Source organism: Neocloeon triangulifer, unplaced genomic scaffold, assembly GCF_031216515.1.
Source record: "Neocloeon triangulifer isolate White Clay Creek 2 clone unplaced genomic scaffold, ASM3121651v1 ptg000012l, whole genome shotgun sequence".
NCBI lineage: Eukaryota > Metazoa > Arthropoda > Insecta > Ephemeroptera > Baetidae > Neocloeon > Neocloeon triangulifer.
This window is the reverse complement of record NW_026775554.1, coordinates 13,534,939-13,562,737: the sequence shown is the minus strand read 5'-3', so window position 1 is coordinate 13,562,737 and position 27,799 is coordinate 13,534,939. Positions and strand designations below refer to the sequence as shown.

Genomic DNA, 27,799 nt, shown 5'->3' with positions numbered 1-27,799 from the left:
AATAAAGATATAATATATTATGATTTAAAATTCACAAAGCTACTTCATTAGGGTCCCTTAAATTTTTTTCATATTTTCAAATTGAAGTTTAAAAAGTACCTATCATTTTGATTATTTTAGTAGATATTTTAATGAATAAGTAATTTTCGCTATATATGCAAAATCATTTTTGTCTTCATAAAAACGCTCCTTAATAAATTCCGTTATTTAATAATTTCGGCTTCATCGAGCTGGAGGTTGAGCAAAGTTTGCAAGCTCCGTTCCATTTAACCCTCTGTGCGAATCCGCTGGAGGCGTCGGGGCGAATGCAAAAATCCAATAATTCGCAATTACGTGGACAGATGCGCGCCGCCGCAGCACGCAAGGGTCCGATAAATTCAGGTGAGGGCGCGCGGAAATCCGTTCGGATTTTTGCTCGCACGACGTGTCCGATTCAATGGCAGCCGCACTTTTCATGAAGTGGCCGGCGGTCGGTCCAGGAATGGCACGCATTCCTGCGTGTGCGGCATCTCTCTTGAGAGAGATCAATGACCACGACACGCCAGCGCCACATAATCGACAGCATGACTCAACAAATGGCCCGAGAGAGAGGTTCGCTCGCTCGCTCGCTCGTTCGCTCGCAGACAACAAGGCCTTTTGTTTCAGACCACTTGGCACTCGCCGTTTCTCCAGCGTCTTCGAATATTGCTTTCCCGGCGGCCTCGCACTCCACTTGACAATTGATCAACTGCCGGTGAGAGAGTCTGGCCAAATTCCGCCCTGACGAAAGTGGGTGTGTATCCATCCTCTCTCGCTGGGGCATAAATCAAAATGTGCGCGTGTATCAGAACGTTCGCTTGTTTGCTGACTGCGAAAAATGGATTGGGCCTCGCAAAAGGTGTTGAAGTGCGGATGATCGGCACGCACCACGCGTTTGCAAAAATAAATCTGCTAGAGAAAAACGTACGTGCGGTCAATTTATTCCGCTGACTTCCTAATTTGCATACGCAGCGACTTCCTCTTGGTCTAAGCTTTTGAAACAAAATAAATATTAATTTTATATGAAAATCGCTTGTGCAGCAATGTTTTTCTTTAATTGCTATTACTCATATTTTAGCAACAGTGTTCCTCTCTCAAAATCGCTATTATTTACTAAATACAGGAAAAATTAGCAAATATTATTTCCAATCAGCGACACCCCACGCCAAATCAAATTTTGGACTTTTCTGCATGTTCAATTATTAATACCACATAGATTCATATTTATGAAAGCATGCAGGACATTAAATTTATCAAGAGCAATTGAGTTTTACTTTGATCACTTGATGTCAGCAAAATAATCACAGTGCAGTAGTTCTTTGCCTAGCAATAAATATTACAGCATTTATGTGTATTCATTCACACTTGCAGGTCTCATTTTTTATGAACTGAAATAAGTAGCGGAAAAATTCAAAATTAATTTAGAAGTCAATTAAAAAAAAAAATAATCCTAAAAAATTCAACGTGTTTGAATTTTTTATTTAGTAGTTTATTTATCGTAGTTTTAGAAAATAAATTAATCTTCTTCACTTCCCTATTTACAGTGATAGAAGTGGTTGCTTTATATCTGACCCAGTCATCTGTACTCTTTAGTTTCAAGAAGTGTTTATTGGGTTCGAAATTAGGGCAACTATGCCCCATACATGAACTCATCCAAATAAATGCAAAACAAAAATTGTAATAATAATTATAATAATATATAGATTTACTTTTCCACTAAACATCTCATAAAAAAACAGGTCAACAGAAAGATGCAGCAAATACTATAAATTATATTATTAAAAATACAAAAAATCAATAAATCATTTAGTAGACAAATCATTTAAAAGAAAGTACAAAAAATTCCGCTTTTATTTTATTTTTTATTTCTGCTTTTTTTCTGTATATTAAATTAAAAATTATGCTGACAATGAGATTGACTAATGTACACCATTAATATGTTGCATAATTGTCTAGTTGAATAGTTACGCGTCATTATCAATACGCAACTACACACGTGATCAAATTGTATTACATTGTCCATTGCAAGGACTTTGCATTGAATTGGTTCAAACAAAGTGCACTCAATGCCGTGAACCTTGCTTGGTTTTCCGTTTGAACGCTTTCACAGCCACTGTATTTTCGATGGAAATTCATATTTTGAAGCAACTCGTTGTTTTACTACTTTTCACTCAAAGCTCGGAATGACACTTGGCCATAGCAAACGCCAGCAAGAGCCAAGTTTTTAAATAAAACAGCGGACGGGCACTTTCCAGTTGTCACACCCGGCGAGAGCTGCAGCTTTGAATACAAAAAATAAATGAGAAGAGCGGCGGCGGCGGCGCGCAGATTGTTCTTTGCAACATTATTATTTGGTTGTCTGTCCGGCATTGTGTGCTTGCCCTCGGAGCCGGGCGCTGATTGCAGAAAAAAATTTGGGCAGCCACCGAGCAAGGCATTTATTAGACCTTTGTGCCGCGGCCGCTTTTTCTCTGGCTGTAATTTTTGTTTTGTTTGGCCAGCGCCGCTTTCATATTCAGCTGACTTATTCTTATTGTGCGCGTGCTTTGTTTCCTTGCGGACTCGTTGTCACCAGCATGCATATACGCGAGAGAGAGACCTCTCTGTGTGTGCTGCATTCAGTCGCTGGCCACGGAACTGCTTCTTTTGAAAACAAAGCCCCCATTCTATTATTTGCATGTGACGTTTGTGAATGTGTTTGTGAGGCGGCGGCACCACTGGCGGCTCCCTTTATTCAAATTCGCTATAATTTAATAGCTGCACCGCGGAAGGGCTGATGCTGCGTGCGTTTAACGCCGGCCAACTCGCTCTTGTTCCGTTCGCATGCATTATGAATTTGAAGCACACCCTTTCTCTCTCTCTCTCTCCTCACGCCGGGCCGCTCCGCCCCCGAAAATTAAGTGCAAACACTCGAGCCAATTACCGCCGTTGTTAACGTGACGATTAGCCTAATTTCTAATTTCCCACAGTCCTATTTCATTTTCATGATGGAGCGCAAGCCACCAACCTCCTTTCGTATTCACCCGTTTAATTCAATTTGAGGCGAAACCCGCAGAGACGTACGCATAACTTTTAGGAATATATTGGCTACGTTTACCAAGTGATTTCAAACGTGTAACCAAATCTTACTTGTTTAAACAAAACGGGTCAGAATATTCACGAGTCAGTATGATAGAATAGCATAAATCTTCAACACAAAGAAGTAGAAAAGATGAATTCGATAAATGAGATGATAAAATAGCCGAGTGAAGAGCGAACATTAAGTTTATATCTCCACAGAAGTGACACACGCTTCACATTATTTTATTCGGAGCAAATTACTAAATGTAATACTTTTTACTACCTTAAATATTATGCAGGTGTACAATTAATATATAATTATTAAAGATTTTAAAGTTTTAAATAGTTAATTACATTATAGTTTAAAATAAAATAATGATAAAATTATTCAATAATATTTAAATTAGTCAGCAAATACATAAATTATGGAAACAAAAATATATTAATCGTAAAAATTATATGTATTTAAAAGTTAATTTCTCTATTCATCCTTAAACAGTATAGGTCTCTTTTCAGCATTGTCAGCTTTTTCTGTACCTTTTTTTGAGTTTTTTAGCTGCGTATTCATGACTGTATATTGTATGGAGAATATATAAACAAAGAGTGTGTAAGTTTTTTTTTATTCATAAATACTTTGATTCTTGAAATATTTCGAAGAAATGAGAATCGGCATTAAGTTTATCAGGAACATGTTGCCCCTTGCATTGTAAGTTTGGATTAGGTGGCCAATAGTTTGGCATCACCCGAAATTACCAGAAGCACCATAATCTCCACGCGCTCAGCCCCAGCAGCCGGGGCATAGAATCCAATCTGGCTCGCACTCCTCGCTACTTCATAAGCCGTCGTGCGTGTGCGTTTTCTCGCCACTGCATGGCTGGAGAGTTGGTGGCGGGGCGGTGGTGAAATATTGAAATTACTCGGTTCGCAACACTCTGGTCGAATTCTGCGGTTTTTTATGACTCGGCCTGCGGTTGCTTTTATTGTGCAAAGCCGAGTCGAAGCACACATTCTGCCGGCTAATCCTGGAGGGCCGGCAATTGCGACTTAATTTCCAAAAACAAACAATCTGCCTGCTCTGCGCCGGGCTCGCAACATTCTAATTACTCGAAATTCGCAAGTCTGTAAGCCAAGAAGTAGTAAGAAGCAGTGGAAAATCTGCTAGCTTGGCAATACAGAAAGACAAAAGAGACAAAGTTTTTTTTTGTTCTTCACACGAAGACCAATGAGATTTAAAACTTGAAGAAAAAGTAAAATGCCGTTATGAAGAAAATAAAACCTTAAAAAATCTTATACTGGATTATTAAATTTAAAAAATCTTTTTTATTAGGCACACCTTTCGAAACAAGATTGCGAATTTGCTTTTGTGATTAAAATAATGAAAAACAATTGAATTATCACTATCAGAGATTTTTTTATTCAAAATCGTACAGCAATAATCTTGAGAATTTTAATTTTTTTTCAAGAGAGACAAACCAATTAATAAAAATTAATAACTTTATAATTTAAGCAACCAAATCGAAAACTGGTATAATAAAAAAATGAAAAAAATGTTTAATTTGTATCATTGCAAAGATAATTAATGACATTAAATAAATATTGTTACATCACAAAGTCGAATTATAAATCTATAAATTTAAAACCTCTTTTATTTTAAAAGAGAAATTTATTTAAAAAAAAAAGCGCTTAAACGTTGAGAATTTAACCAGCAATTCTATAAAATTATCGACGATATTGATTAAATATTGCATTAATTTTTATGGGTAACTGCATGTCGTGCTCTAGTTAATGTGGTGCAGTTCATAGTGCCACTCAAAAGAAGCACCCATTTGCATGTAACAACCGCAGCTACACGCTCATTGATCGCCGAGAGATTTATTAATCGACAAAAGGGCAGCCATCAAGTTGCAATTTATTGGCTAATTAAATGTAGCTACAAGTGGCAGAAATGTGCCACGCTCAAGGTGACTAATTAATGGTGCGGTCGAGGGGCCAATTATAAGGGCCAAGGATTGTCGTCATCTGCAGGCGTGTATCTCAAGAGAGCATTATCGCGACGAAGATAATTTTATGAGCACCGAAAATTATAATAATTTGAGGAAATTCGGCCACTTTTGTTTCATTTTGCCTCATGTGGAGTTACTCAAAAGTTGCAAACTTCTTACGATAATGTGGTAAATTCACGCATGTTTGAACAGTTTGCCAAAAGGCAGATGGAATTAAATTTCCTTGATGTATTCGTTCGGAGAGTTGAGACGCCTGGTTGGGTTTCATGTGCGTGCGACGTGAAAACAATTTACGGTGGGTGATTTACGAACAATCGAACAAAGAACAATGTTTGCCTTCGGCTCAATACAAATGATTTTAACTATATCAAATGTCAGGTTTGTTCGCATCTTGGCTGCCTTTTGAAATTGACGATCTGAGTTATCAAAGCATGAATAAATCATTGGGAAGAGAATAAGAGGAAATGATAAATTTGCCTTAAAAAAATCATCCAGAATTCAAAATTAAATTTCTGCTATTTCCTCTCTAACTTGATCATCACACAATTACAAATTTCAGCCAAATTAGTGTTGATAAAATAAGTAAATTTTTCAAGTATGTATGTTATTTAAAAGCAAAGATGTATTTATGGAATCAATTTTTAAAAAGATAGAAATTGGGAAAAAAATTAGAAAGAGAAATTAAATTTTGACTGGAATTTTCAATCCACTTTATCAAGCCAAAATTTCAAGCAATTCTACTAATTCTGAATTTCATAATAATTAAATTTTTTAAATATTTAAATATTATGACTTTTTACACATAAAAGCAAAGTACTAAGTTTCTTGTGTAATTCTATAAAAGTGATTGTAACTTATTTATCCAAAGGTTTTGATCAAACCTGTTAGAATCGACTGGCTCTTTCTTATTTACCTTCAGTTGAGGGCGATGTCGGCGCCATTCAATGCAAACTTCTGGCGTACGCCGTCTTTTCACCCAGTCAGATCATTTTTCAGCGACGGGTGGGTGGTCTAGGGTGTTGGGGAGGAAAGTCTCTCGCGCGCGCTCTCTTTGTCAGCGAAATTTTGAATTATATGAAGTCGGAATTAATAGAATGGGCATTTTTCAATAAGTGATGATTAATCAAAAAGTGGCTCTGCTGATGGTGGGTGACACCGATGTGATGGATAACTGTTTCATGTTGGTGTCACAAAGAGTCGATCCGAATATCGCTGCCTGCTGGGCTATTAATAAAATTAAACGACCGGCGCCCCGAGCCCATACAAAGTGATGCGCCGCTGCTTTTTGCCGATTTTTCACCTCGGCCCAGATTGAATCGCGCGCGAGTCCTTGCGAATCACTCGCCGGCGGCCATTAATTTTGCGCCACCTGCGCGGCCGCCGCTTTATTTATTATTTATCGTCGGTTGTTCAGCAGACGGCGCCGACGGCGAAAGTATATAGTGCCGCTGTCCAATGCATCATGTTTAATGCACTCGACGCCCCCGTCACATACTCAGCTCCAAAAACAAGGTTTTGAAATCCAACAGCCCCGTTTATTTTTTTCCCTTTTTTCAGCTAATGCGTGTGCTATGCTGTTATTTAAACCTTGTGTTTTTAAAGGATTTATTTTCATGATTTAATTATTTTATTACATTTTTTTATTTAAATCAATTTTCCTCAATTTTAATAAAAAAATTAGTAGATTAATTTATAATTAAATGCTTTTTTCTATGTAAACTCTTAACATAAATATCCTACAATATCAATTACTCAGAATTCATTATAAAATTTATTCTAAATTCATCCAAAATTTTAAGATTTTGTGACTAAAAATTTTGGTGAAAAGCGCTAATCACCATTATGTTTGCTTTAATTGTAACATAGTGCCGAGTTAGCTGAATTTAAAAAAAGTTAATTATTTTTTTTCTCGGAATATACGAGAAGCGCCCATTTAGAAACGGCATCAGTCAAGCGTGTCAATATTAATTAAGATTTCCTCTAGACCAAAAGTGTTAATGAGCGGTTTGCGGTGCATTTTGAACGAAGGTGTTCCACTCGACGGCCTTTCGCCGCCAGGTTCAGGGTGGGGAAACCTGAGTCAGCCTGCACGGCAGACGAGTTGGATTTAGTTTTGCACCGACTGCGACAACATCATGAAGCGACTTCTCTTGCTTCTGGCCATCGTCTACGTCGCCAATGCGACATCAGTCAGATCCTGCAGGCAAGGTATCAAAAAATGCCTTCGTTTTTACAAAATATGTATTTTTTATTATCTTATTGTTAAATTTATTTATTTATTTGATAGTAAATTTTTTAGTATTCATATAAACTTGTTCTTTTCCTTTATTTATTATTTTTTTTATCGAAATTCGTGCCTAGATAGAAAATTCTAGTGAATTTATTGTTAGACTGTGAGTGGCAAGTGATTGCTTTGGAGAAAGCTTATGGAAGTTAGTGTTATGAAAGTGACACAATTTGTAACTTGTATATATATATTCACCTAATATGACACTGATGATTAGAAAATGTTTACAAAACAATGAATACTCTTTTGGTTGCTGGAGCTAATAAATCCCATTGAAAATTAAAAGAGAATTATTTTGCCACATATTATTTGACACTGCAAAATTTAAGTTTAATCCTTTTTGCAAAATTAAAAAAAATATATATTAAGTATTAAAATAAAAATTATTGAACTTTGCCAGCGACTTGCGAGGAAGATAATTTCTTCTGCCGGTTGTATGTGCTGCTTTTTACAATATGTGATTAAAGACCTGTCCCGTACAGTTTTCTCTGCACCGTAATTGTCGTTGGGCGAGCTCAATTAAAGAAATCCAATCTGCAGCGCTAGCTGTCTTTGCCAAGCGGAGCTTATTTTTACTTTTTTTATGCCTGCAGGCTTCGTACAAAGTGTGCGGAAAGAAAATTATCCCCCGAGCTTGTGCTTTTCTTACTATGGACCTGTATTTGTTTTTGTTACTCTGCTTTACAAGAATTTAAGCTTGTTGGTAATTCAGTCACGCTCGATGCTCATTCCATATTTGTGGTTCACGGCCGCGGCGACGACACCTTCCGGCAAAGAGTGACTCGACGTGGCTCCTTTTTGACTTCATGCATTGTAATTTAACATTCTTCGACGCTTGGATACAAATTTTAATCGCTTCCTAGTATTATGCTACATTCGGCGCTTCTTTAGAAACAATCGCGAAATGACGCATTTTCTATTTTTATATACGCATATCGCATCAGGAAATACCAAATTCAAAAGCATTTATGTCATTGAAATGTTCAAAGCTGGGCACCCACGCATAATTTGGCATAAATTTCCTGTTACTGATTTTGAATAGATACAGAATTGCAAAAGGAATGAAACGAATTAAATCTGAAATTTGCAACCAAATCAAAATCATAATCAATCATAATCTCTTATTTTTTTTTTTTAATAACATTTAATGTCACTTTTTTTACAAGAAATTTTTTTTAAACTTTTCTCTATATATGAAAAGAGAAAGAGCTGTGCCAACATTATGAAGATTATGTTAGAAAATAAAAATAGAACATGTTCTTTTTTATTATTATTATCAAGTATTTCTGGAATTTCCTTTCCATAGTATTAACAATAATTTATAAATTTAAAATAATAATCAAGATGTAAAAAATAATTTATAAGAGTGAAAAAAATTTAAAACAGCATTTTTTTAGTTTATAAACCGCAGAAATATTATTTCTAAAATATAGTTTTTTTAATACACCCCATTCTCAAGTCTCTCCCCTTTCCAAGGGAATTTTGTAATTTACTTATGCACAAAATTTCTCATGCAGAAACTTTTATTTATATTTATTAATTTTTAGTGTTCTCATGACTCATGAGAGGCTGACTTTGTTTTCAGGCAAAAAGTTTTACGTCAAGAGCGATGCACAAAAAAAACTTGTTTATTCAGTCATTAAACCAAGGTCACAAACGAAAATGCTCACCGTCGAGTTGGTTTAATTTGGCTTGGGAATCACGCAAAGGCCTCTTTAATAAAGTGCTCGTCACTTGCGCTAATATTGCTCACCATTCCTGCATATAATCACCTTTAATTTGTTGACTTCTGTGTGATTGCAGGAGTCAAATATTTGAGCGACGATGTGCAAATCACCAATTGCACTGCGCCACCATGCAAACTGAAGCAGAAGACCAAAGTTGGCGTCAGCATCAAACTTCGGCCAGGTAATATTATGATGTGTTTAAAATAGTGAATATCACAATTTTGATTTTTTTTTTTAATAATTTAAATAAATGTGTGATAATTACATTTTTAAATTTCATTTTTGATATCACACTAAAATATAATTTTTATAACTAACTATAAAATATAAAATTTTTATGTTTCTTAAGAAATCAATAAAAAAGTAAAAATTTACGTAAATGTTCTTTCCTTTAAGTAAAATAATATTTTCACCGAGGAATTATAAAATTATATTTTTTAATTAGTTATTTTTTGCTTCGATTTTGTAATCCCAATCTTGAGAGCACCACTTTAATTATATGTTTGGCCTTGAGGTAACACTTTCGACTATGTAATAATTAAATGCCGCTACTGCCATGTTTCTGCAATTATCGGAATTGAGGTTTTGAGTTGCGCACCCGCTGCAGCAGCATATTTGGCAATTTGTGAATTAAATATCAGGCCACGCTGTGCATTATGGATGGATGAACGAATGGCCTGCCCGGCTCAAGATCTTGTGTGCAGCCGCAAGCGGGTCGAAATGATGGATGCCTGGCCAGAGAGACCTTCACGCTTTGCTGGCCAACCCGAATGCATCGCCCGCATCAAATCTATCCTTTTGGGTGCCGAATTTTCACGCTTTCTGAAAATAATACCAAAGCCACTCCACCGGTACTTCCTTTGAGGAGCATGAAAAATTCATTTCAGTGCGGAAAAATAATAGTTATTTATTTATAGTTAATTATTCTCAATGGTGGGATGTGGGATTAATTTCATTGTATACTATGGTTACTTTGTGTTTATGTATTTTATTGCATTCATATCCATTAGCGAGTCGCCATTAATATTGATTGCTAGAAAGGATGCTCTTGAGATGCTCGACCTTGCAAGTTGTAACAGCAGAGTGCAGTAATGAGAATTTTTTTCTAGAACGCCGAGGAAAAAAATCTTGTTGTCTCATCCACTCATTATTTTTTTTTCAGTTAGTTGATTTGAATTTTAAAAACGAGATACACTCTTGAAATTATTAAACCTTTCAATATTTTGGCGCTGAAAAATATACTTTTTTTAAATGTTTACGATGTAAATATTGTGTCTTATATAAAAAAATTAATTTAATTAATAAATTTTCAAATTTTTAACCAAATAATTAATTTTGCAGAGAAAGACATTCCATTCCTAACCACGTCAGTTTTCGGCATCATCCTGGGACTGCCTCTACCCTTTGTCGGAGTAGACCAAACCAACGCTTGCCTTTACATGTTCAATCCCGACGGCAGCAAGGCCGGGTGTCCTCTCAAAGCTGGCAACGAATACGTTTACAAGAACGAGTTTGAAATCCTGGAAATCTACCCCAAGGCGAGTTTTGAACTTTGAATGTCGTTTTTATATGATTCATTATCACTCGTAATCAGTCAACAATGGTACGCGATTACTCAATATAAATATACGTTCTCTTTTGTAACCTCTGTAAGATTAGTGACGCAGAAATCAGCACAATTTGCAATCAAGCTTATTTAGTGATTATCATTTGGATTAGTCAAGATCATTTTTTACGAAGACACGCTTCTTATGCGTGATTTATAGGATTAGCAAGATAACAAAAGAGTCAAGTGGTTCAATTAATTAATTTTTGGGTTCATAAAAAAACAATACTGATAATACACCATAGGAAACGTTTTTTTCTTAATTCATCTCAATAAATAATAATTACTGCGTTTCTTCCTTCAGTTTTCAGATCAATATATATCTGGAATATATTTTTCTGGGGTTAAAATTAATTAAATTAATGATAAAGCAGGCGTTCAAATTATTTTAAATTTGCATAAAAATCTTTTACAGATCAAAGTGGAAGTGTTGTGGGCGCTGAATGAGAAGCCTGACCAAGAACCGGAAAGAGGCATTCACTGTTTCAAGGTGCAGTCCAGAATTACCTCGTAAAAGTGTCGGACTTTGTGCAAAAATGAAGACTGTTGTGTATTCTGAAGTGGATGGCTGGGCGCAACTTTGCAATTCACCGCGGGCGACAACTTTTTGACGACGCACACATTGTCGGAGAAATCCACGCACGAAAGCTCGTTCTTTCTCTCTCTAGCCTAATTAGCGCCGACGGAGCCACATTTGCAACTTATTTGCCTCTGATGAACAACGCACCTCGAAATAAAATTAAGAGCTGCCAACCAGCCAACTACTTTGCCTCTCTCTCATGCTTTTCATTTTCTCCACTTTCATCCCCTTTTGGTGAAAACTTTGTCAGAGAGACAACAAGAGACGAAAAGGTATTGTTGAGTCTTGTAAAGTATAGCAGCAGGTTTGAGTAGCTCCTGCCATCCCTAGGAGTTAAATAGCAAGGCCTAAATTTACAAAGTTTGGAGGGAAATTTTTTTTCTTCTGATAATTTTTTAAATTAATTACTCATTATTTCTATCTCTTGATCATTTAAAAAAATGCAACAGGCAGTCTTTTACTAAGTAAAATAACTTTTTCTAGTTGATAGCAGGACGAAGCCAAAAATAATCTAGATTTTTAAATACGGCCCTTCATTTTCTAAATTCCAATAAACCTTATTGCGCCGCTTGTTTATGCTATCAGAATTAATTTGAGATTTCATCAAAACTTGAGAGCATCTTTAACGACTTGACGACCTGATGATATCGTTTTGTGACAGAATTAATTAGTGTACGTTGAACTATGGCACTTTGATAGGGTCTAGCAGCTCTGGAAAAGTCGCTAGATGTGCATCAGATGCTCGAGTGAATCACTTGGACTTTGTGCCGCCGCACTTTCCAAAGAGGGAAATGCGAGGTCCTGATTGCGCACAATTACGTGCTCTTCAGAGAGTTGCGAGTTGGCTTGTTGGCCGGCACACTTGACTGGAGCCCCAGATTCGTCTATGATGTCAGTGCGGCTCGAGGGCTGATAAGTCGAGAGGGCACACGGTGGAAAAGAAAGAAGCACTTCTTGGCCGATCTAGATCAAGCAATTCGCGCGCAGCTAATTGTCACAACACTCACACACGCGCGCCCGGCGTATTTATCAAGAGAGAGGGGAAAAGTTTCAGACTCTTGGCACCAACTTTTCCGCCGTACTTTGCCCAAGTGGCTGGCTGGGGCGTCATCATCAATTACAAGCCATCACTACATCATATTTCGCCGGCGGAAACTTAAGATACGCGATCAATCTTGGAGGCTTCAATTGCAAAATGACGCCCTTCGCTCTGCTTGCAAGCAGACAACAATATCATCTTCCAAAGTTAGTTAGCGTATCTTGTCCCCTTTGATTGGCGCAGGCAACAAAATTGATCCAAACTTTTCCAAACGGTGACAATCGCAACCCTGGTTATGGAAATGAAGGATCAAGGATGCAATTTTCCTCATCTCATTGATTGGCACATGATAAATTGAGCTTAGGAAATAAAATCACAATCGTCAATTGAGCATATTTATAAAGGAGCTGGGAAGGAGATTGAAAAAATTTAATAATTATTATTCTTTATTTTAACAGTTTCTGAAAGAATTTTCAAAAAAGTCATTTTTCAAGCTTGGATATTAAGCATTATGAATGTTTTGTGATTCATTATCCAGTCACTGGATTCCAGTGCCATGATTATATTTTTAGAATGTCTAATTGATCCCACTACAGAGGGCGTCTTTTTAAGTCTGAAGATTGCTGAAGATATAAAAAAGTTTGCAAAATTTTCACGATTATAATAAAAAAATTCAATATATATTCTTATCGTTCAGGATGATAATTTACTAAATAGGGAGCATACAATTTTTTAATTATTTTTTAAACTTCCATGCTTGGCAGCACTTTTAGTTGGCATCCAAGATAGGAAAAGATTTGTTACTCCAGCAGAAGATCTTCTTATACAATTTATTATTAAATTCTGTGGTTGATCTCTTTTAAAATGACTTTGTTTCAAAACAAAAATCTCAATTCTCTATTTTATTTCCTTAACTGGTAGGAAATTTTATAAAATAAATAGCTAATTGTTATCTGTCAATTGACACAGGACTACTTAGATTCAATAATGGGAACTTATCACTCGATTACAACTAAAAGTGGAGTCTGTTAACTGCGCATTTCTTGCGCTGATATCCTTCAAATATGACTTTAAAATTTTCAAAAAAGTGGATTGGCTATTGACATTAACACAAAGAGCACGCTATTTTCTTCCTCATTAATTGGAGAATATTTATTACCTTGAAAACATCGAAAATATATTTACTTTTAAAAAAAATCAAAATTAAAAATTGTTTAATTTTGTTTTTTGGTTACTTTTTTACTATTTTTTGCTGTTAATTATTAGTAATTAAAAAAAACGTCGTGTCGCGATAGCATCAATCAATAACCTTTCCTCATAATAACAAACCAGTTGACAGCAAGGAGAAGGACTCAAAAACAATGATAAGTACTCGCAGCTAATTTTACAAGTGTAGTAGCGTACGTACTCGAATGAGCAGCAAATAATCAGTTTGCCGCCACCTCTCCAAAACATCAGTCAAACCAAAATCAACGCTTTCTTCGATAAGAGCGTGATCTCACCGTTTCTCTCCGACAGATAATTTCGGCAGCGTCGTGATTTGGAACACACCGCGCTTCGCGAATAATCCTCAGCTCTCAGAATTGTAAATCCACCCTCGGGCGCCGGGTGGCAGAGCGTCGAGATAAAAAGACGCCTTGAGATCAGCACCGGCAGATTAGATTGTCAAGCGGAGGCGCAAATTAAATCTTATCGGGCCCCGCTTGTTATAAATGAGGTGAACTGTCAATGCTTTCGAGTATTTGCTAATTGGACGCCATGTCAAGTCAACTGGTTTTAATTTCGCTGCTGATTTTCGCAGCCAGCGCCGCGAGCGTCTCTTTCGAGGACTGTGGTAGGATTTCTCATTAAACTTTCATTTGGATCTAGTCGCGTGCGCAGCGCAAATTAAATTGAAATTGCATCCACTGAGCCGAACTAGTCTCTTGCATTGAAAAATTGTGTATAATCACGAAGTAGATCACATTATTTCTATCGTTCGTAGAATGCAAAACGTCGCATTTCAATTATGAGATTATTTCTTCCTCCAGTTCTAATGGACCGCACGGACGTCTTTAATCCGGGTGATTTCCCTTGCGAACCGCCGCGAATGATATTGAACTGTTTGCGTCTGCGGCGAACCAATATGTGTATAATATTCCAATAATGATCACACGATATTGGTTTCCGATTATTTGGATTATTCCATCCCGGCCACCAAACACATTATTTTGAGCGGCATCGAATAGCATTGTCAAGAATGAAAATGAAAAAAATTGTCGCGCATTTGGATTGATTTCTCAAGAGTATTCGCTATAATATTACTCATCTGATAACCTTTACAAGAATCGAACGTATTCAAACAATATTATGCTTGGGAATTCACAATACAATTGAAATAATTTTAACAAAAAGTAAATTTCATTACAACTGGCAAGAAAAACAATTAAAATAAAAATTTCAAAGTGTAAAAAATATTTTAAGTATTTTCAGTATTTTGCTGAAAGATATTTAATTAAATTTTACTTTTTTAATTGAATGGTGATCAACGGAACATCTGTTTTCTTAGAATAAGCTGCACATTGTAATTAAAAATACAAAAAAATTAATTTAATTTTTTTATACTCGGATAAGTAAAATTATTTAATTAATTTTATTATAAATTTTAACTTTTTGTAATTAGGTTCCCTGTACTCGCTGGACGCAGTGGACATTGACGGGTGCGACGTCAGTACGGAGCCGTGCCCGCTGCTGCGTGGACAAGAGGTTAACGTCACCATCCGCTTCCAGTCAGGCAAGTGCCGGAAAAAATGGAGAGAGGCAGATTCGGCAAACCTCCGAGTATTTCACGCTGAATTGAATTCGATAAAGCATAAAGGCAAAAGAGGATTACCAAAATTGCCGCCGCCACCACCGCTGGTGGCGGAGATATTGTAAATCAGCGCGCGTGGCCTTATCCACGACGAGAGCTGCTCCGAGACAATAAAGTCGGCCGGATTACCATGGCCTTTCTCTCGTCTGCTTTTGCACGCCTTATTGGAACCAGTTGGGAGTTTTGAATCGCATTAGGTTTCAGAAGCGAGCAGCTCCGGCCGAACGTCTTCATCACCCAGTTCAACGTGGACACCCACCTTGTGGTGACTCCAGACGATTGCAGGGCCCTCCTGTACCCAGTGTGCCCCATCGTGCCTGGACAGAATGCCTTGTACAAAGCCAAACTCGTTGTCAGCCCCAATTTGGCACTCGTAAGTTCAAGTTAGGCAATTCTGTTTAAAATTAACGATCAGATAATCAATGGTTGATATCGGCTATCAAATTGTGTTACATTAATATTTAATGAATTAAAAACTTTTTGAATTAAATTTAAAAACACGCTATACAAAAAAATGTCGATTTATTAAATTCTAAAATAATTTTGAAGAGAAGTCAGAATAAGTTTTGAAAAGTATGAAAGTACTCACAAATATAGGCATACTTTTTATGTACGACAGTTGTGGTAAAAGTGCAATCGATATTTCATACTTGTGAACTTCCAATAATTAAAAAATTGAAATTCATTATGTGTTCTTAGATTGAAGGAACCCTGACGTGGAAGCTTCACAGCGATAGTACGCAGAATCTAATTTGCATGCGCACCGAAGTCATCATTGGACCAGAGGTTGAACCCCATGGCAAAGGATTCTAAAGCAAGCTGAGAGCTATAGTAGCAAAGGGCCAAATGATCTGAGATTTTTGTAATTTTAAGTGTTGTGTGTTATGCTATGCATTGTAAAATCAATAAAACAAAATAAAGATAAAAATGTTAAATTTCAATTAAATTATTGTAGATCCTAAAAAATAGTAAATAAATTGAACTCAAGAAAAAAACATCATGGAATTTTGCGTAAAATTTAATTAATTGTAAAAGGCGCCCAAATTTAAGATATTTCTAAATAATATGATATACATAAAGAGAAGATATTAAAAAATATAGGAATACCTATTTGTAAATGGTTTTTAGCTCATAAAAGTGATATGCACAACATACTAAGAATTAGTTGAATTAGTTATTAATTTCACATAATCACGCTAACAATAAAAAGACTGGGGGAATTCACCATGAATTTTATTCAAAACCAATTAACAACAAAGCCTAAACCTGTTTCAAGAATTTTCTATGAAAACATGTTTTCTGGTTACCTGTTTCTTTGTATCTGGTGACCGCAAACAATACCGTGTTGAGCCAGCCGTTTTCCCAGTCTCGCTTTGCCCAACGACCGACGTGGCTTGTTTCATAAATAGAATACGTTGGCGTTCTATACCATAGGCATGTGTGCGTCTTTTGCTTCTTCGGCGAATCGATTTTATTCAAATATGGGCTGCTTTTGCGAGAGGCAAACATCATCACTTTTATTGAGTATCCAACTCAATACTATATATCTGGACAGGTAAACATAAAAAGCCCCTTGAGAAATCGGCCTTACGCTTCATCTTCAAGCCAATCGCAAAAGAAAATCTTTAACGGCCATAATTGGTAAAAATTCACATCACTTTTTAAAATTTGCAAAAGCCAAATCATGAAGGGAGTAATCGATTTGTCAAGATCAAAAATTGCAAAGACACCCGCAGGATTATTATTGTTTTATTTCTTTTTTTTTTTGTATTGTGTGATGCTCAAATAAATGTGTATCAGGTCAACTTAAATTGCAAATATGAATTTTTAAATTAATCTAGCATGAGTAAATAAAAATATATAAAATTTTCTGCCTTGAGAATTGAAAGATTTATTCTAAGAAGCCATTGAAATTGATTATTGCAAACAGCGTTTTTCATTTTTTGCGAAGATTTTTGTGCCTTCAAACGTTTTGAGTGGCATTTTAGATGAGTAGGTAACTACTTGAAATAGTCATATTATTTAGTGAGGCATAGTAGAGGACGCTTTAATTTCCGAAAACCCTTGCTGTACCCGCGAGGCATAAAATTGTTCTACCTTGCCCTTTTTGAGAGACGGCCGAGCAAAAACCAACCACTGACCGTTCACAAATAAATGAAAGAGCACCGGGCGATGCATTAATTCGCAGCCATGAATTCGAAATGGAGGAAGCTTGTGCAAAAAGTGGCCAAGTCGGAGGAATTCGGAAAAATAAATCATGCGCTCGCGGCAAAAAAGCTGCAGTGCGTATGAAATTTTTTACCTGGGGGCAAACCGCACAGCGCACACACACACCAACAGAAAGTTGAATTATTGAGTTGAAAAGTTGATGGCGCCAGCAGGGTCGTGATTGCGAAAAAATATCCCGGCCCGAGGGTCAGCCATAAAGTACAACTGTCAGGAAACAAGTGCGGATTACGATTTCAAAGGGCACGAATTGATTCGGCATCATTAACACTCGGCGCAAGAGCACCCTTTTTTCCTGCGTTATTCGTAGGTCGCTGAGCGGCACTGCTTTTGACAAGCTCATTTATTGGCAGCCAGTAATCATTAATTAATAATCGTGTGTTGTTGCGTAACTAGACCAGGAATTTTTTTCTATTCATTTGAATTTATTAGGTTCGGTAGACACCACGCAAAAAACGTCACGTTTGTTCGAATATTGCGTCATTTCGGATGGACGTGTTCTTTTTTTTTGCCAAATATAATTCATATTTCAATAAAACTCAGGGCTATGCCTTTCAATTGGCATGGTTTCTGCAGCAAATTAAAAAGTAAAAGTTAATTTAAAAAGTCGATTAATGTATATAATTTTTAGTGAAAAGTTTAGTGTTCTGTGGCACTTCTCTATCTTTGCCTTTTATATTTTTATTTCAAAAATCAAAAATTTATAAAAATTTTATTTTAAATAAGTAACATTTTTTAAATCAAATATTGTTTCCATCAAGAGTAGACATTTATTTTATTTTTTGATCGTGACGTTTATAGTCATTTTCTCCACAAGTTTGCACCTTTAATGAATAGCAAGTAATTTGTCCTGTTGATTATGTGAAAACAGCTTTTTGGCTGCAAAGATTGCTTTCTGAATAATCAATGAGCTTATTATAACGAAAAATTACTGTTAATTATATTATTTTTGGCACGGCAGTGTTTTAATATTTACATAAAAAAATACAAACAAGCCTCTGTATTGTTACCTCTGGCAAGCATTTAGATTAATGGGCCGCAACACTCAATGCCTCTCTCATGCTTACCAAATTGATATCTCATTATTTCATTGTTGGATATCGCAACACAAATGGTTAAAGGTTAACAGAATGTCAAAGGCCAAACTCCGAATAAGATGAACTTATTTACTTGCTGGACACGGAATGTTCTATGATTTGTTGTGTGTTAGTTAAAAAAAAGACTAGACCTTCCACACAGATTTGTGCCGAGACCTGCAAGATTGAAAAAAGAGAGAGAGGAAAAATAGCAACGGAGCCAGCTAAATCTGCTGCGAGTTTGTGAAGCCAAAGTTGAAAACTGTATAATTTTCAAATGAGGTAGTAAAAGTTTAACAATGATAAATTCGTCATTTTTCTTTTTACTTCAATAAGTAATTTTTCACCATCAGATTTTGCAATATCAAATTTGTTAATGTTCTATAAAAAATTGTGAGGTTTCATATCAAATAAACCGAATCGGTTGACTTGCGTTTTTCAATATACAGCGCATAATTCGACCGTTAAATGGAAAAACCGCAACGTTTAATAGAGCAGAATAGCTCAAACGAGCAGCACATGCATTTCTGGCATGGCAGAGTGCGGCGATAAAGTGAGCGATATGCATAAAAGTCAGCTCGATTTCGCTCACATGTAAATTCTGATATCTGCGCTGTGCATTTCTGTCGCCTGCGTTCCGAACCATCAATATGGATGGCTTTTAATAAAAGCGGCAGAGCTGTCAGCCAACAATAATCACGCGAATTGACTAAATCCGGGCGGTAATAAGCGGCGCAGTTTCGACACGGGCTGCGGGGGCGTGAAATATTTCCCCGCGGACGCAGCATCCGGCGACGAGGAAGGAGTGTGATTAAATCTGCGGCACAGAAATCAATTTCTAAACCATTCGCAGTCGTATGTAATAAAAAAGGGCCAAAGTATTATACGCGACCCTTTCTCGCGAGTTATTTCTTTCAGCGGGATTTCATCGAAATTTATTCGAGCAGGGCCGTCCACGCCTTTTCTCGCAGGAATATATCGACCATAATAATAAGACAGTATCATTTTAGCGCGAGACTCATTTTTACTGGTGGCCTTCGGTGCACTTTATGGTTTAATTTTCCTGCCTTTTAATGCCCCGCGCCGTCCTTTAGTGCTGCGCCAACGGACGGCCTCGGATTTGAGGGCCTCGCTCACTTTCCACTTTCTTTTCAGCCGGTGACACCTGCTTTGACACTTCGTCTTATTGGGACGTGCATTCTTTTCACACGGGCCGACTTCAAAGGCTTCTCTGATCATTTTGTGCTGGAGCGAGAGAAGCGCGTTTTCGGCCTCCACTTAATTTCCCGCTGCGAACCCACTCCGAATTGGCAGCTTTTGTCAACGTATTCTTTTGATGTTTAAATACACGGTGAAATATGAAAGGCGCGCTGGTGTCATAAATTAACATCGACACTTTTTGCTATTTTTCATGTCAAAAACGTTTATATGTTTCTTGTCAAAGGTGTTTTTTTCTGAATTTTTTTTAAATATCTGCTTATTTGTGACTAATGAGGAAAAGGATTATAGAATCAAAAAGGATAAACGTGAAAGCATTTCACGATTTCCTGGATGTGAGTTATTGAATGCTTTATAGTAATCTGAGCAAGGAAAGCCAAACTGGCAAAAGACGAAGCTCAAGTTCTTTAAGCTGAACTCCATTATATTTTAGCTTTACGGGCACACTCCTGGTGTAATGATAACATTCAATAGAGAACTTTTTCCTGTTATTGGGAATGCACACGATTTTTCTAAACATTTTCAGTTTAAATTTGATTTAATAAAAGTAATCGTCGGAACAATAACAGTCAATTGCAACTAATCGGAAAGTTTAATTTCTTGAACGGGTCCTTCTTCATGACAATGGTCAATTAAATCGGCCGAAACCTTTATTCACATTTAAAGGCTTCCTCTAGTTGTTTTTTTTTTAATAGAAATTAATCAAAATCACGCATTCCTCACTATCAAATAATTCGATTATGTACGGTGTTGGAATCTTATTTAAAATTCCTCTACAAATTCAGATCCCTGCGGAGCCTTTCGTTTGAAGAGCTGGTAATGAAATTCCTTGGTGTCATTCCCGGCGAGTTGATATCACAGGAATTTTCGGATGAGCTTTGATAATTATCCTCGGCGGTCATTTTTCCTAACGGCACGCACTTTGCGCGGAGCATCTCGTGCCGAGCCGAGGGTTGGCCTTTGTTTTTCATTTCGGGTGCCCATTATAAGGGTAAAGAGACACATTCGAGTCACGTATGCGATGCGAGAGCTGCCCGGCCGCCGCGATATTATTGGCGATAGGCGGGCAGACTCAAATCCGTGGCCAGCATACTGCAGCATGTGTCCATTAGAGGTTTACCCGGCCAGCAAGAGAGAGAGAGAGAGAGAGAGAGAGAGAGAGAGAGAGAGAGAGAGAGAGAGAGAGAGAGAGAGAGAGAGAGAGAGAGAGAGAGAGAGCCGTGAGCTCCCGCACTTAATGCGCCGATACAGCAGATAGAGCGATAGTTTGTCAATTAATTAGCGCTCAGCTCCACCCCGAGCGGTGCTGCCTTCGAAACTCAGGCCAGCAGAGCAATATCTTTGATTCTCGACACAGGCACTCTCACTCCTCCTAATTCGCACCCTAGGGCGTTCGTCCACTTCCTCATCCCAAAGATAAGATAAGAGCAAGAGTAAAAATACTGTCATTACTGTCCCTCGTTTTTTTTTACAAAATTTACAAATAAAACTAAGGGCTTTCCGTTTCTGGTTTATACTCCCAACCCCCAAGAATCTCAATTTTGTTTCATATTTCTAGTTAAATTTAATTTGCGATAAAAATTTGTTCCATGTAAATATGTAAATTATGAAAAATTAAAAAAAAAATACACGTCAATAGTTCAAATTGAAATATGTCATTTTGTAACTTATAATAATTTAAATGTAGTTTTTTTTAATATTATTGATATTTTAGAAAACATGAATATTCATCAGAAATTAGTGAATGCATTTTTTCACCCCACAAATTGCAAAAGAGTACATGGTCAATTTAGATTTAAAATTAACAAAACAAGCCACTGACCTTATTGAAAATCATGCACTGGCTGGTCTTGAGCAAGGTGCCTCCATGATGTCCGACTGGCTGATGATGAAGGGGTTTGTATTCCTGATTGGGGGCTGTTTTCAAAATGTTCCCTTTCTGCAGAGTCGAAACCGTGAGTGTTCTGCAGCTCCACCGACTGAAACCGAAATTAACTGATTTAGTAAGAGGAATGGTGACTGAATAATTATCAAAAAAAAAAATTGTCCAAATTTTCAGAGGCAATCCGTTTGAGGCAATCATGAGGCGTGAAAAATAAATGTTTTTGTCATTAGCATCCACTTTCACTTTGTACGTACCTTACGGGAGACTCTGGTGATCTGGTCGGTTTTGGGAACACGTTTGAACTTGGAAGCCCAAAACCCCGTCTTTGGCCCAGGCCTCAGGGCCTCCTTCGTTCTTGAAGCACGATATCGGTCCGTAAACATTTCTTTTTAAACAAAAACATCTTTAAGTTTCCAGAGAAAGCACAAAGCTTGGCACAAAGTACGAACGAACACACAACGAACGATTAGTCCAATTTCCAATTGAACTTGGCTGGCGGGAAGGAGGCTGGAACCAGCTGTAACAACAATAAAGTCGTACCAGCAAAACAAATTTTCACATTTGCAATGAATTCAACAAGTTATGTGAATAATTCTGATTTTCAGTGTCTTAAAGTGCAAGAAATTGTATTTTAAATTTCAAAATTATTCAATTTTGGATTTTAGTAGTGGCCAAATTTTAAACTTTACAGTGTTTTTATTTTGTTTAGTTGCCTACATTTGCAAAGAATACCTACAACTGCCAAAAAAGTTCGAGTGAAGAGTGAACCAGAGTGAACATGCGGTCGCGAGACTAGCCTTAGAGGCTGCGAATTTTAGTCACGATTTTCTCACCTTCCGCCTCACATCAGATTAATCAAAAGTCAATTTTGTGATTGTATTTATGAATGAAGTGTCCGATTCAACTCTCTCCCTCCGCGTTTCTATTTTGTCTTCAAAATAGAAAAAATTGATATATGTAAATAATTTGAAGACTGAATATTGGGTTGAAGAACCTGTGCAAAGTAAGAGAATAGAATTCGAATAATATTATTCATTTTATCCAAACATTATTCATTACAAATTACACAAATTAGATTCAAGAAATATTTTGCATTTTTTTTAAATTATAAAATAAAATATAATATTATGAAAGAAAAAGCTAAATTATTAAATATGTTATTAAAATTATGTAATTTAATATTTTTCCCTTGCCAATTGTTGCCAAAAATTAAAAATTAATTGAAATTACAATAAATTTATTATATCCTTCCATTATCTAATAAAAATTAGGCTCAAGTAAAATTGTTTTTTTTTTTACTTTTTTTTCTTCTGTAATTTAAAATTTGAAAGTGAAAATACAAAATGATTATTCCAAACTATTCTAGCGCAATTAGAATAGAATAGAATTAAGTCCAACCCTGCAACACTTTTGAAGTCTATCTTTTAAACAAGTTCTTCAAATTTAATTCCCGCAATTCAGGATCTACCAAGCATCAAGCCCTTGGCGCCAAATGTACGTACATAGCTTCTGCTGCAAACACTGTGACGCATGGATGGGACATAAAAGTTGCAGGAGACTAATTCATTATTAGTGGAAACACGCTCTTTGGCCTGCGCTTTTGATCAGGTGTTCCCTTTCCTGAAAGCACACACACATATATAGATCACTCCTACACACAGCCACTCGCTCTCCGAGTGGAGAGAGAAAAAGATTCGCAACAAGCATCTCTCTGTGCCGCCGGTTGTCACAACTCGTTTGTCTCTCTTTCCGCTCCGGCTGCATCCAACTAGCACTTCGCGTCGTTAACAATTCATCGGCACCTTTCACTAATAGCTGCCTGACGACACTTTTAATGGACATACTCGCGGAAACATGAGAGCTACTCAGTGCCGACCAATCGCCGCCAGCGTTAATTAATTGACAAACGATCGCGTGGAAACTCAAAGTATCATGCAGAGTGACGGTTTTGTTATTGCTTTGCCACTTACGTGGATTCCATTAGAAGCTCTTAGTGTGCTAAGAAGAGTTGGAGCCATTGGAAGTGTATTACTTATTTAGCCTAGCAAGATTCGCTGCTTGTTTGTGATGCAGAAGAGTGCACATCGGCTAACCGTCATCATTTTGCAGTAAATCAAAGAAAATACCTGCAGAAATTGTGAAATTTTAGTCTTATTTTGCCTTCTGCGTGAATTTGAAAATTGGTTAACTTAACTTATTTTTCTACTTTCTCTCTTTGATTCTTGATCTTCTATCAGAAATTTAATTTGTATAATAATAAAAGAAACAAAAAATATTTGCACAGAATCTGCCAACCATTTTAATTTCCAAGAATTTGTGAAAATTAAAATATAAATTTATTTCCCTCATTTATTTAAAATTTTAGTGCAAATTGACACCCATAACTTTTAAATTCCTCATGCTTTTTTCCCTTCATTTTTTCATATCCTTCCTTTTTCTTTAGTGGAATATTTATTACACCACTGATTTTTATTTGATCTCTCTGCTTATTCATTAAATCTCTGCTATTGAAAGGCAATAAAATGTTTTCACAATATTTATAGTTATTATTTATTTTTCTAACCTCACAATAATTTTTTTACCAACATTTTCACAAAGTTCTTTCTAATTCAGATTCTACTTTGTGGGATTATAATATGAGACGGTTCTTTCAGCATGTCTGTCTTACGAGATGCAACACGCAAAGCCGAGATGTCGTGCAGGTTGCAGACTTACTTTATAATAAGCCTGCTTTCAAGCGACCCGTCGTCGCTCTCGTGTCCAGAGTTTTTCCGCGCGTTAGATAACGGTAAAGTGAACTTCAAAAAGCACCCGTGATATTGTGTTCGGAAGAGGAGAATTAATGAAATTACGCGCACGGAAGTTTTTAATTAGAACTCGTTTTAATTAGCGACGCCGCTCATCTCGCCAAGTTTGAGTGCAATATGCTTGCTGCAACAATATGGACGTGAGAAGATTGCCAGCGGCTCTTGCAAGGCCGAGGAAATAACAAGTTGTTCTCCCGGAGAACCGCACTGCAAAACTTTCCGATTCGGAATAAGCGTGATACATATTGTGTTTTTGCGGGGCAAAGTTTGTTTGCAGTATAGCATATAGGAAGCTTAATTGCGCGGAAAGGCTTCACTGTTCGAAAGCATACTTGTGTGTCACTCGGTAAGTTGTTGATAGAATCAAAGGGGTATACACGCGGGAGAGAGGAAAAGAATAAAGCTCGGAGAAGCGAGCGGGAAATAATAAATTCAATTCCGAGGCGGTGTATCCTCTTGGGTGGCATTAAAATTCATATAAAAAGTTTTGAGCCGAGAGAGAGAGAGAAATATCTCCCCAGCGCCGGATGCGCGGCCGAGTCGTCAAAGATTCTTTTATGAATGACATGTTTAGTGTTGGTTTATGCCGCTCCCCGAGTAGGCGAACGGCAAAAGAGAGCCCGAGGATAATCTACCGGAATAACTCTAAAAAATCTCACTCGTGGGAAATTATGCACAGGCCCAAAATTTATCTTTATGTGAGCAAGTTCGGGAGCGGCGCAATCGGAGCAGCGGATTTTTTTCAGCAATTGTGATTTTCCTCAGCGACCTCACATTCATTTCTATCCTTTGAACACTCGCTGCGCGATGGAAAAGTAAAAATAGAGGATGATATCCGCGTTTTAGGAACTGTAGCTTGAGCGTCCCCGTTCACCTAAATTCTTAAAAATTCTTAGATAATATTTTTGCACTTCTATGAATAAAAAAAAATTTGATGATATTTTGCAAGAAGATTATTTATCCAAAGACAATGATATAATGTTGTTATCACTCCAAGATAATTTTTTTCAACATCATAAAATTATAATATAATTAGTCTTTAGTGTTCCTAATTTAAGTATTTAGTTATTGGTTCAAAATTAAGTTGGAAAGTATGTTTCGTCACATATTACAATTAATATTTGTATTATTTTATTATTAACATAACACAATAATAAAATTAATAGTATACCCTATTTTAAAAAGTAGTTTGATATAAAAAAAAATAACAATAATTTACTTACCTTTTTATAAATTATGGTTGGTACTTAAGTTTAAACGTGCAAATAATACTAAAGAATAAATATAATTTGTTTCACCTAGAAAATTTAGAAAAGTGGCTAATTTTTTATTATCAATTTTTAATTTAATCATATACAAGCGAGAACTTTCCACCCCACATGTCGTTCTGTGAAAAATGTTGTATAAAAACTATAAAATTTTACTCAAACAAGGAAACTAAAAATAAACGGGGAATAATAAAAACTCAAAGAGGTCAGTAGAACAAAAGTGAAATTGGCGCCAGCGAGAAGGAGGAATGAAATTGCCTCTGTCACGATTTTCTTTCGCGTTCCATTTTCTCTCGAGTCTCATTCCGTGCCTGCGAAATTTCCTCAACAATCTCCCTTTGAATCGAGGCAAATATATGCAGATAGAGCAGTCAATCAATTTCCGTCTCTCTCGGCAGTTAGTTGCGCCATTCAGAGAGAGTGAAGAGTGAGCGAGCACGAAGAAGAAGCTCAAGCGTCTTCGCGCCTCTTTGAAATCTCGCGAAGATTGAGATGGAATTTTAGAAGGAAAATTGACAGCGCGCTATCCACTCGATCCTGCTGATTTCTATCCTTGGGAAAGAAAGAACGAAAAACGAGAGAGAGATGAGTGGAGGCGCGCGACTGTCCCCGGCATCAATACTTGTTGATGTGTCTCCTCTGATGAAGAGTGGCATTTTTATTTTAGAAAGAGAATGAACGCTTCAAAGAGACCGGTCCAAAGTGAAGGAAATTTTTAGGGGCGCTGTAATTGACATTCGGCGGCGGCGAAAGTGCTGGAAAAGGCAGCCGTTTTGCACGGTCTTATTGCTCGCCGGCAAAGGAAATTGCGCGTTTAAAGCTGTTGCTGATTGACAAATAATAATAAGTGCCGACACGCACACGATATTATAATGATGTCGGCAGTTTTATTGGCACTTTGAATGGGCGAGCAGCCGGGCGCAAAGTCCTTGGTGCGGCATTGATAAAAATTCCTTTTGTATTCCGACGGCTGTCACAAACAGAGTCGGCACACAATGTCGTCGGCAAAAGGAAAAAAATCGTTGCGCGTGCACACACTCACATGCAAAATGATAAAGAGTGCGAGCGAGAGGCTGCGTCGTTTTTATTTTCTCTTTATTTTATTGTTCGCCTTGTTCCGGTGCAGCCTGAAACGGCGGGGGCTAAACTTCATTCGCAAAATTGGTGCCTCGATCGCTGCTTAAATAAATATATCGCCAGCCCCCGACAAAATGAAATGAGGTCAATGAAAAATTCTGAGAAGAGCAAATATGTGGAATTCCACTTACTGACTCCTTTTAACTAGTAACTTGAAGACATTTCAGCCATAAATAGTTTTATTTTAAAATTTTTTGTTTCTGAGAAGATGATATTCATAAACATAAATTATATTTCTAAAAAGGAGGAAGAGGTTTTGATGATTGGTAATTTGTGGGTTCATCACAGTGGTCATGTCTCTGCTAATTGTTTCGGTGAGCACATAACCCCTTTTTATGCTAAAGCAGGTATTTTGAAAGTTGAGGAGCGAATGAAGCTGAACACTCTGTTGATGACACACAAAATATTATATGAAAACAGCCCCCCCTATTTAAGGAAATTATTATTGCTGCGCGATGACTATCAAGTCAGAGCTGCTAGAATACACAGATTGTTTCTCCTTCCGCCTTTTGATTGCAATGATGACTCTTTCAGAATGACAAGCTATCGCCTTTGGAATGCACTGCCGCAAAGTTGGTGTTTAAATGAAAATATTAACTCTTTAAAAAATAAATTATTGCAGCAATATTTGAACCAGTATAAGCTGAATGAATGAAATCACATATTAAAAAAAAATAAAAAAATGAATAAAAAATAAAAAACTGAATAAGGACTGATCTGGAATAATAAAAGCTGAATTGCGAGGCTCAAATCAAAGACGAAAAAGCCTGTTTACTAAACATAATTTGAGCTGCAGTTTTTTGCCAGGAGTAAGAGCAAAAAAAGAACAAAGAAAGCGGCATTTGGAAGTATCAGGCAGTCATTTAAATGCAAGCTTTCAGCATCCAGAAAAAGAAAAAGAAAAATGTCCAAAGAACTTGACTACTGTTATTTTTCTTGTGTTTATATTTTGTAATTGAAAATTTTGTTTGTGAAATTTCGCATGTAAAACTTTGTTTGTAAAACTCTCAT

At 36.7% G+C, this 27,799-nt stretch overlaps 3 protein-coding genes across 3 annotated transcripts in view; 2 read left to right on the top strand and 1 right to left on the bottom strand.

Annotated features, from left to right (window-relative positions):
* The window catches only part of LOC132197597 (nephrin-like), a 203,174-nt gene extending 181,106 nt beyond the window's left edge, over positions 1-22,068 (bottom strand). The window contains exons 1-2 of the mRNA XM_059620968.1: positions 21,831-22,068; positions 21,514-21,670 (exon numbers count right to left, since the gene is read on the bottom strand). The gene's annotated coding sequence lies outside the window, so the exon portion shown is untranslated. The remainder of the gene's footprint in view (positions 1-21,513; positions 21,671-21,830) is intronic.
* On the top strand, positions 7,130-11,469 carry LOC132197598 (ecdysteroid-regulated 16 kDa protein). The gene is made up of 4 exons (XM_059620969.1): positions 7,130-7,289; positions 9,172-9,276; positions 10,437-10,633; positions 11,117-11,469. Exons 1-4 carry the CDS (start codon positions 7,217-7,219, stop codon positions 11,213-11,215), a joined length of 474 nt encoding a protein of 157 aa, XP_059476952.1. The 5' UTR covers positions 7,130-7,216; the 3' UTR covers positions 11,216-11,469.
* On the top strand, positions 14,002-16,106 carry LOC132197226 (NPC intracellular cholesterol transporter 2). The gene is made up of 4 exons (XM_059620372.1): positions 14,002-14,154; positions 14,983-15,093; positions 15,369-15,544; positions 15,871-16,106. Exons 1-4 carry the CDS (start codon positions 14,079-14,081, stop codon positions 15,982-15,984), a joined length of 477 nt encoding a protein of 158 aa, XP_059476355.1. The 5' UTR covers positions 14,002-14,078; the 3' UTR covers positions 15,985-16,106.
* Positions 22,069-27,799: the final 5,731 nt, after the last annotated feature.

What these genes read in the sequence shown, in the direction of transcription:
- LOC132197598 (XM_059620969.1), top strand. Translation starts at nt 7,217, where the DNA reads ATGAAGCGACTTCTCTTGCTTCTGGCCATCGTCTACGTCGCCAATGCG. An exon ending in CAGCATCAAACTTCGGCCAG is followed by an intron (nt 9,277 to 10,436) that starts GTAATATTATGA and finishes TTAATTTTGCAG; the next exon opens with AGAAAGACATTCCATTCCTA. An exon ending in TCCTGGAAATCTACCCCAAG is followed by an intron (nt 10,634 to 11,116) that starts GCGAGTTTTGAA and finishes AATCTTTTACAG; the next exon opens with ATCAAAGTGGAAGTGTTGTG.
- LOC132197226 (XM_059620372.1), top strand. Translation starts at nt 14,079, where the DNA reads ATGTCAAGTCAACTGGTTTTAATTTCGCTGCTGATTTTCGCAGCCAGC. An exon ending in CACCATCCGCTTCCAGTCAG is followed by an intron (nt 15,094 to 15,368) that starts GCAAGTGCCGGA and finishes GAATCGCATTAG; the next exon opens with GTTTCAGAAGCGAGCAGCTC. An exon ending in TCAGCCCCAATTTGGCACTC is followed by an intron (nt 15,545 to 15,870) that starts GTAAGTTCAAGT and finishes ATGTGTTCTTAG; the next exon opens with ATTGAAGGAACCCTGACGTG.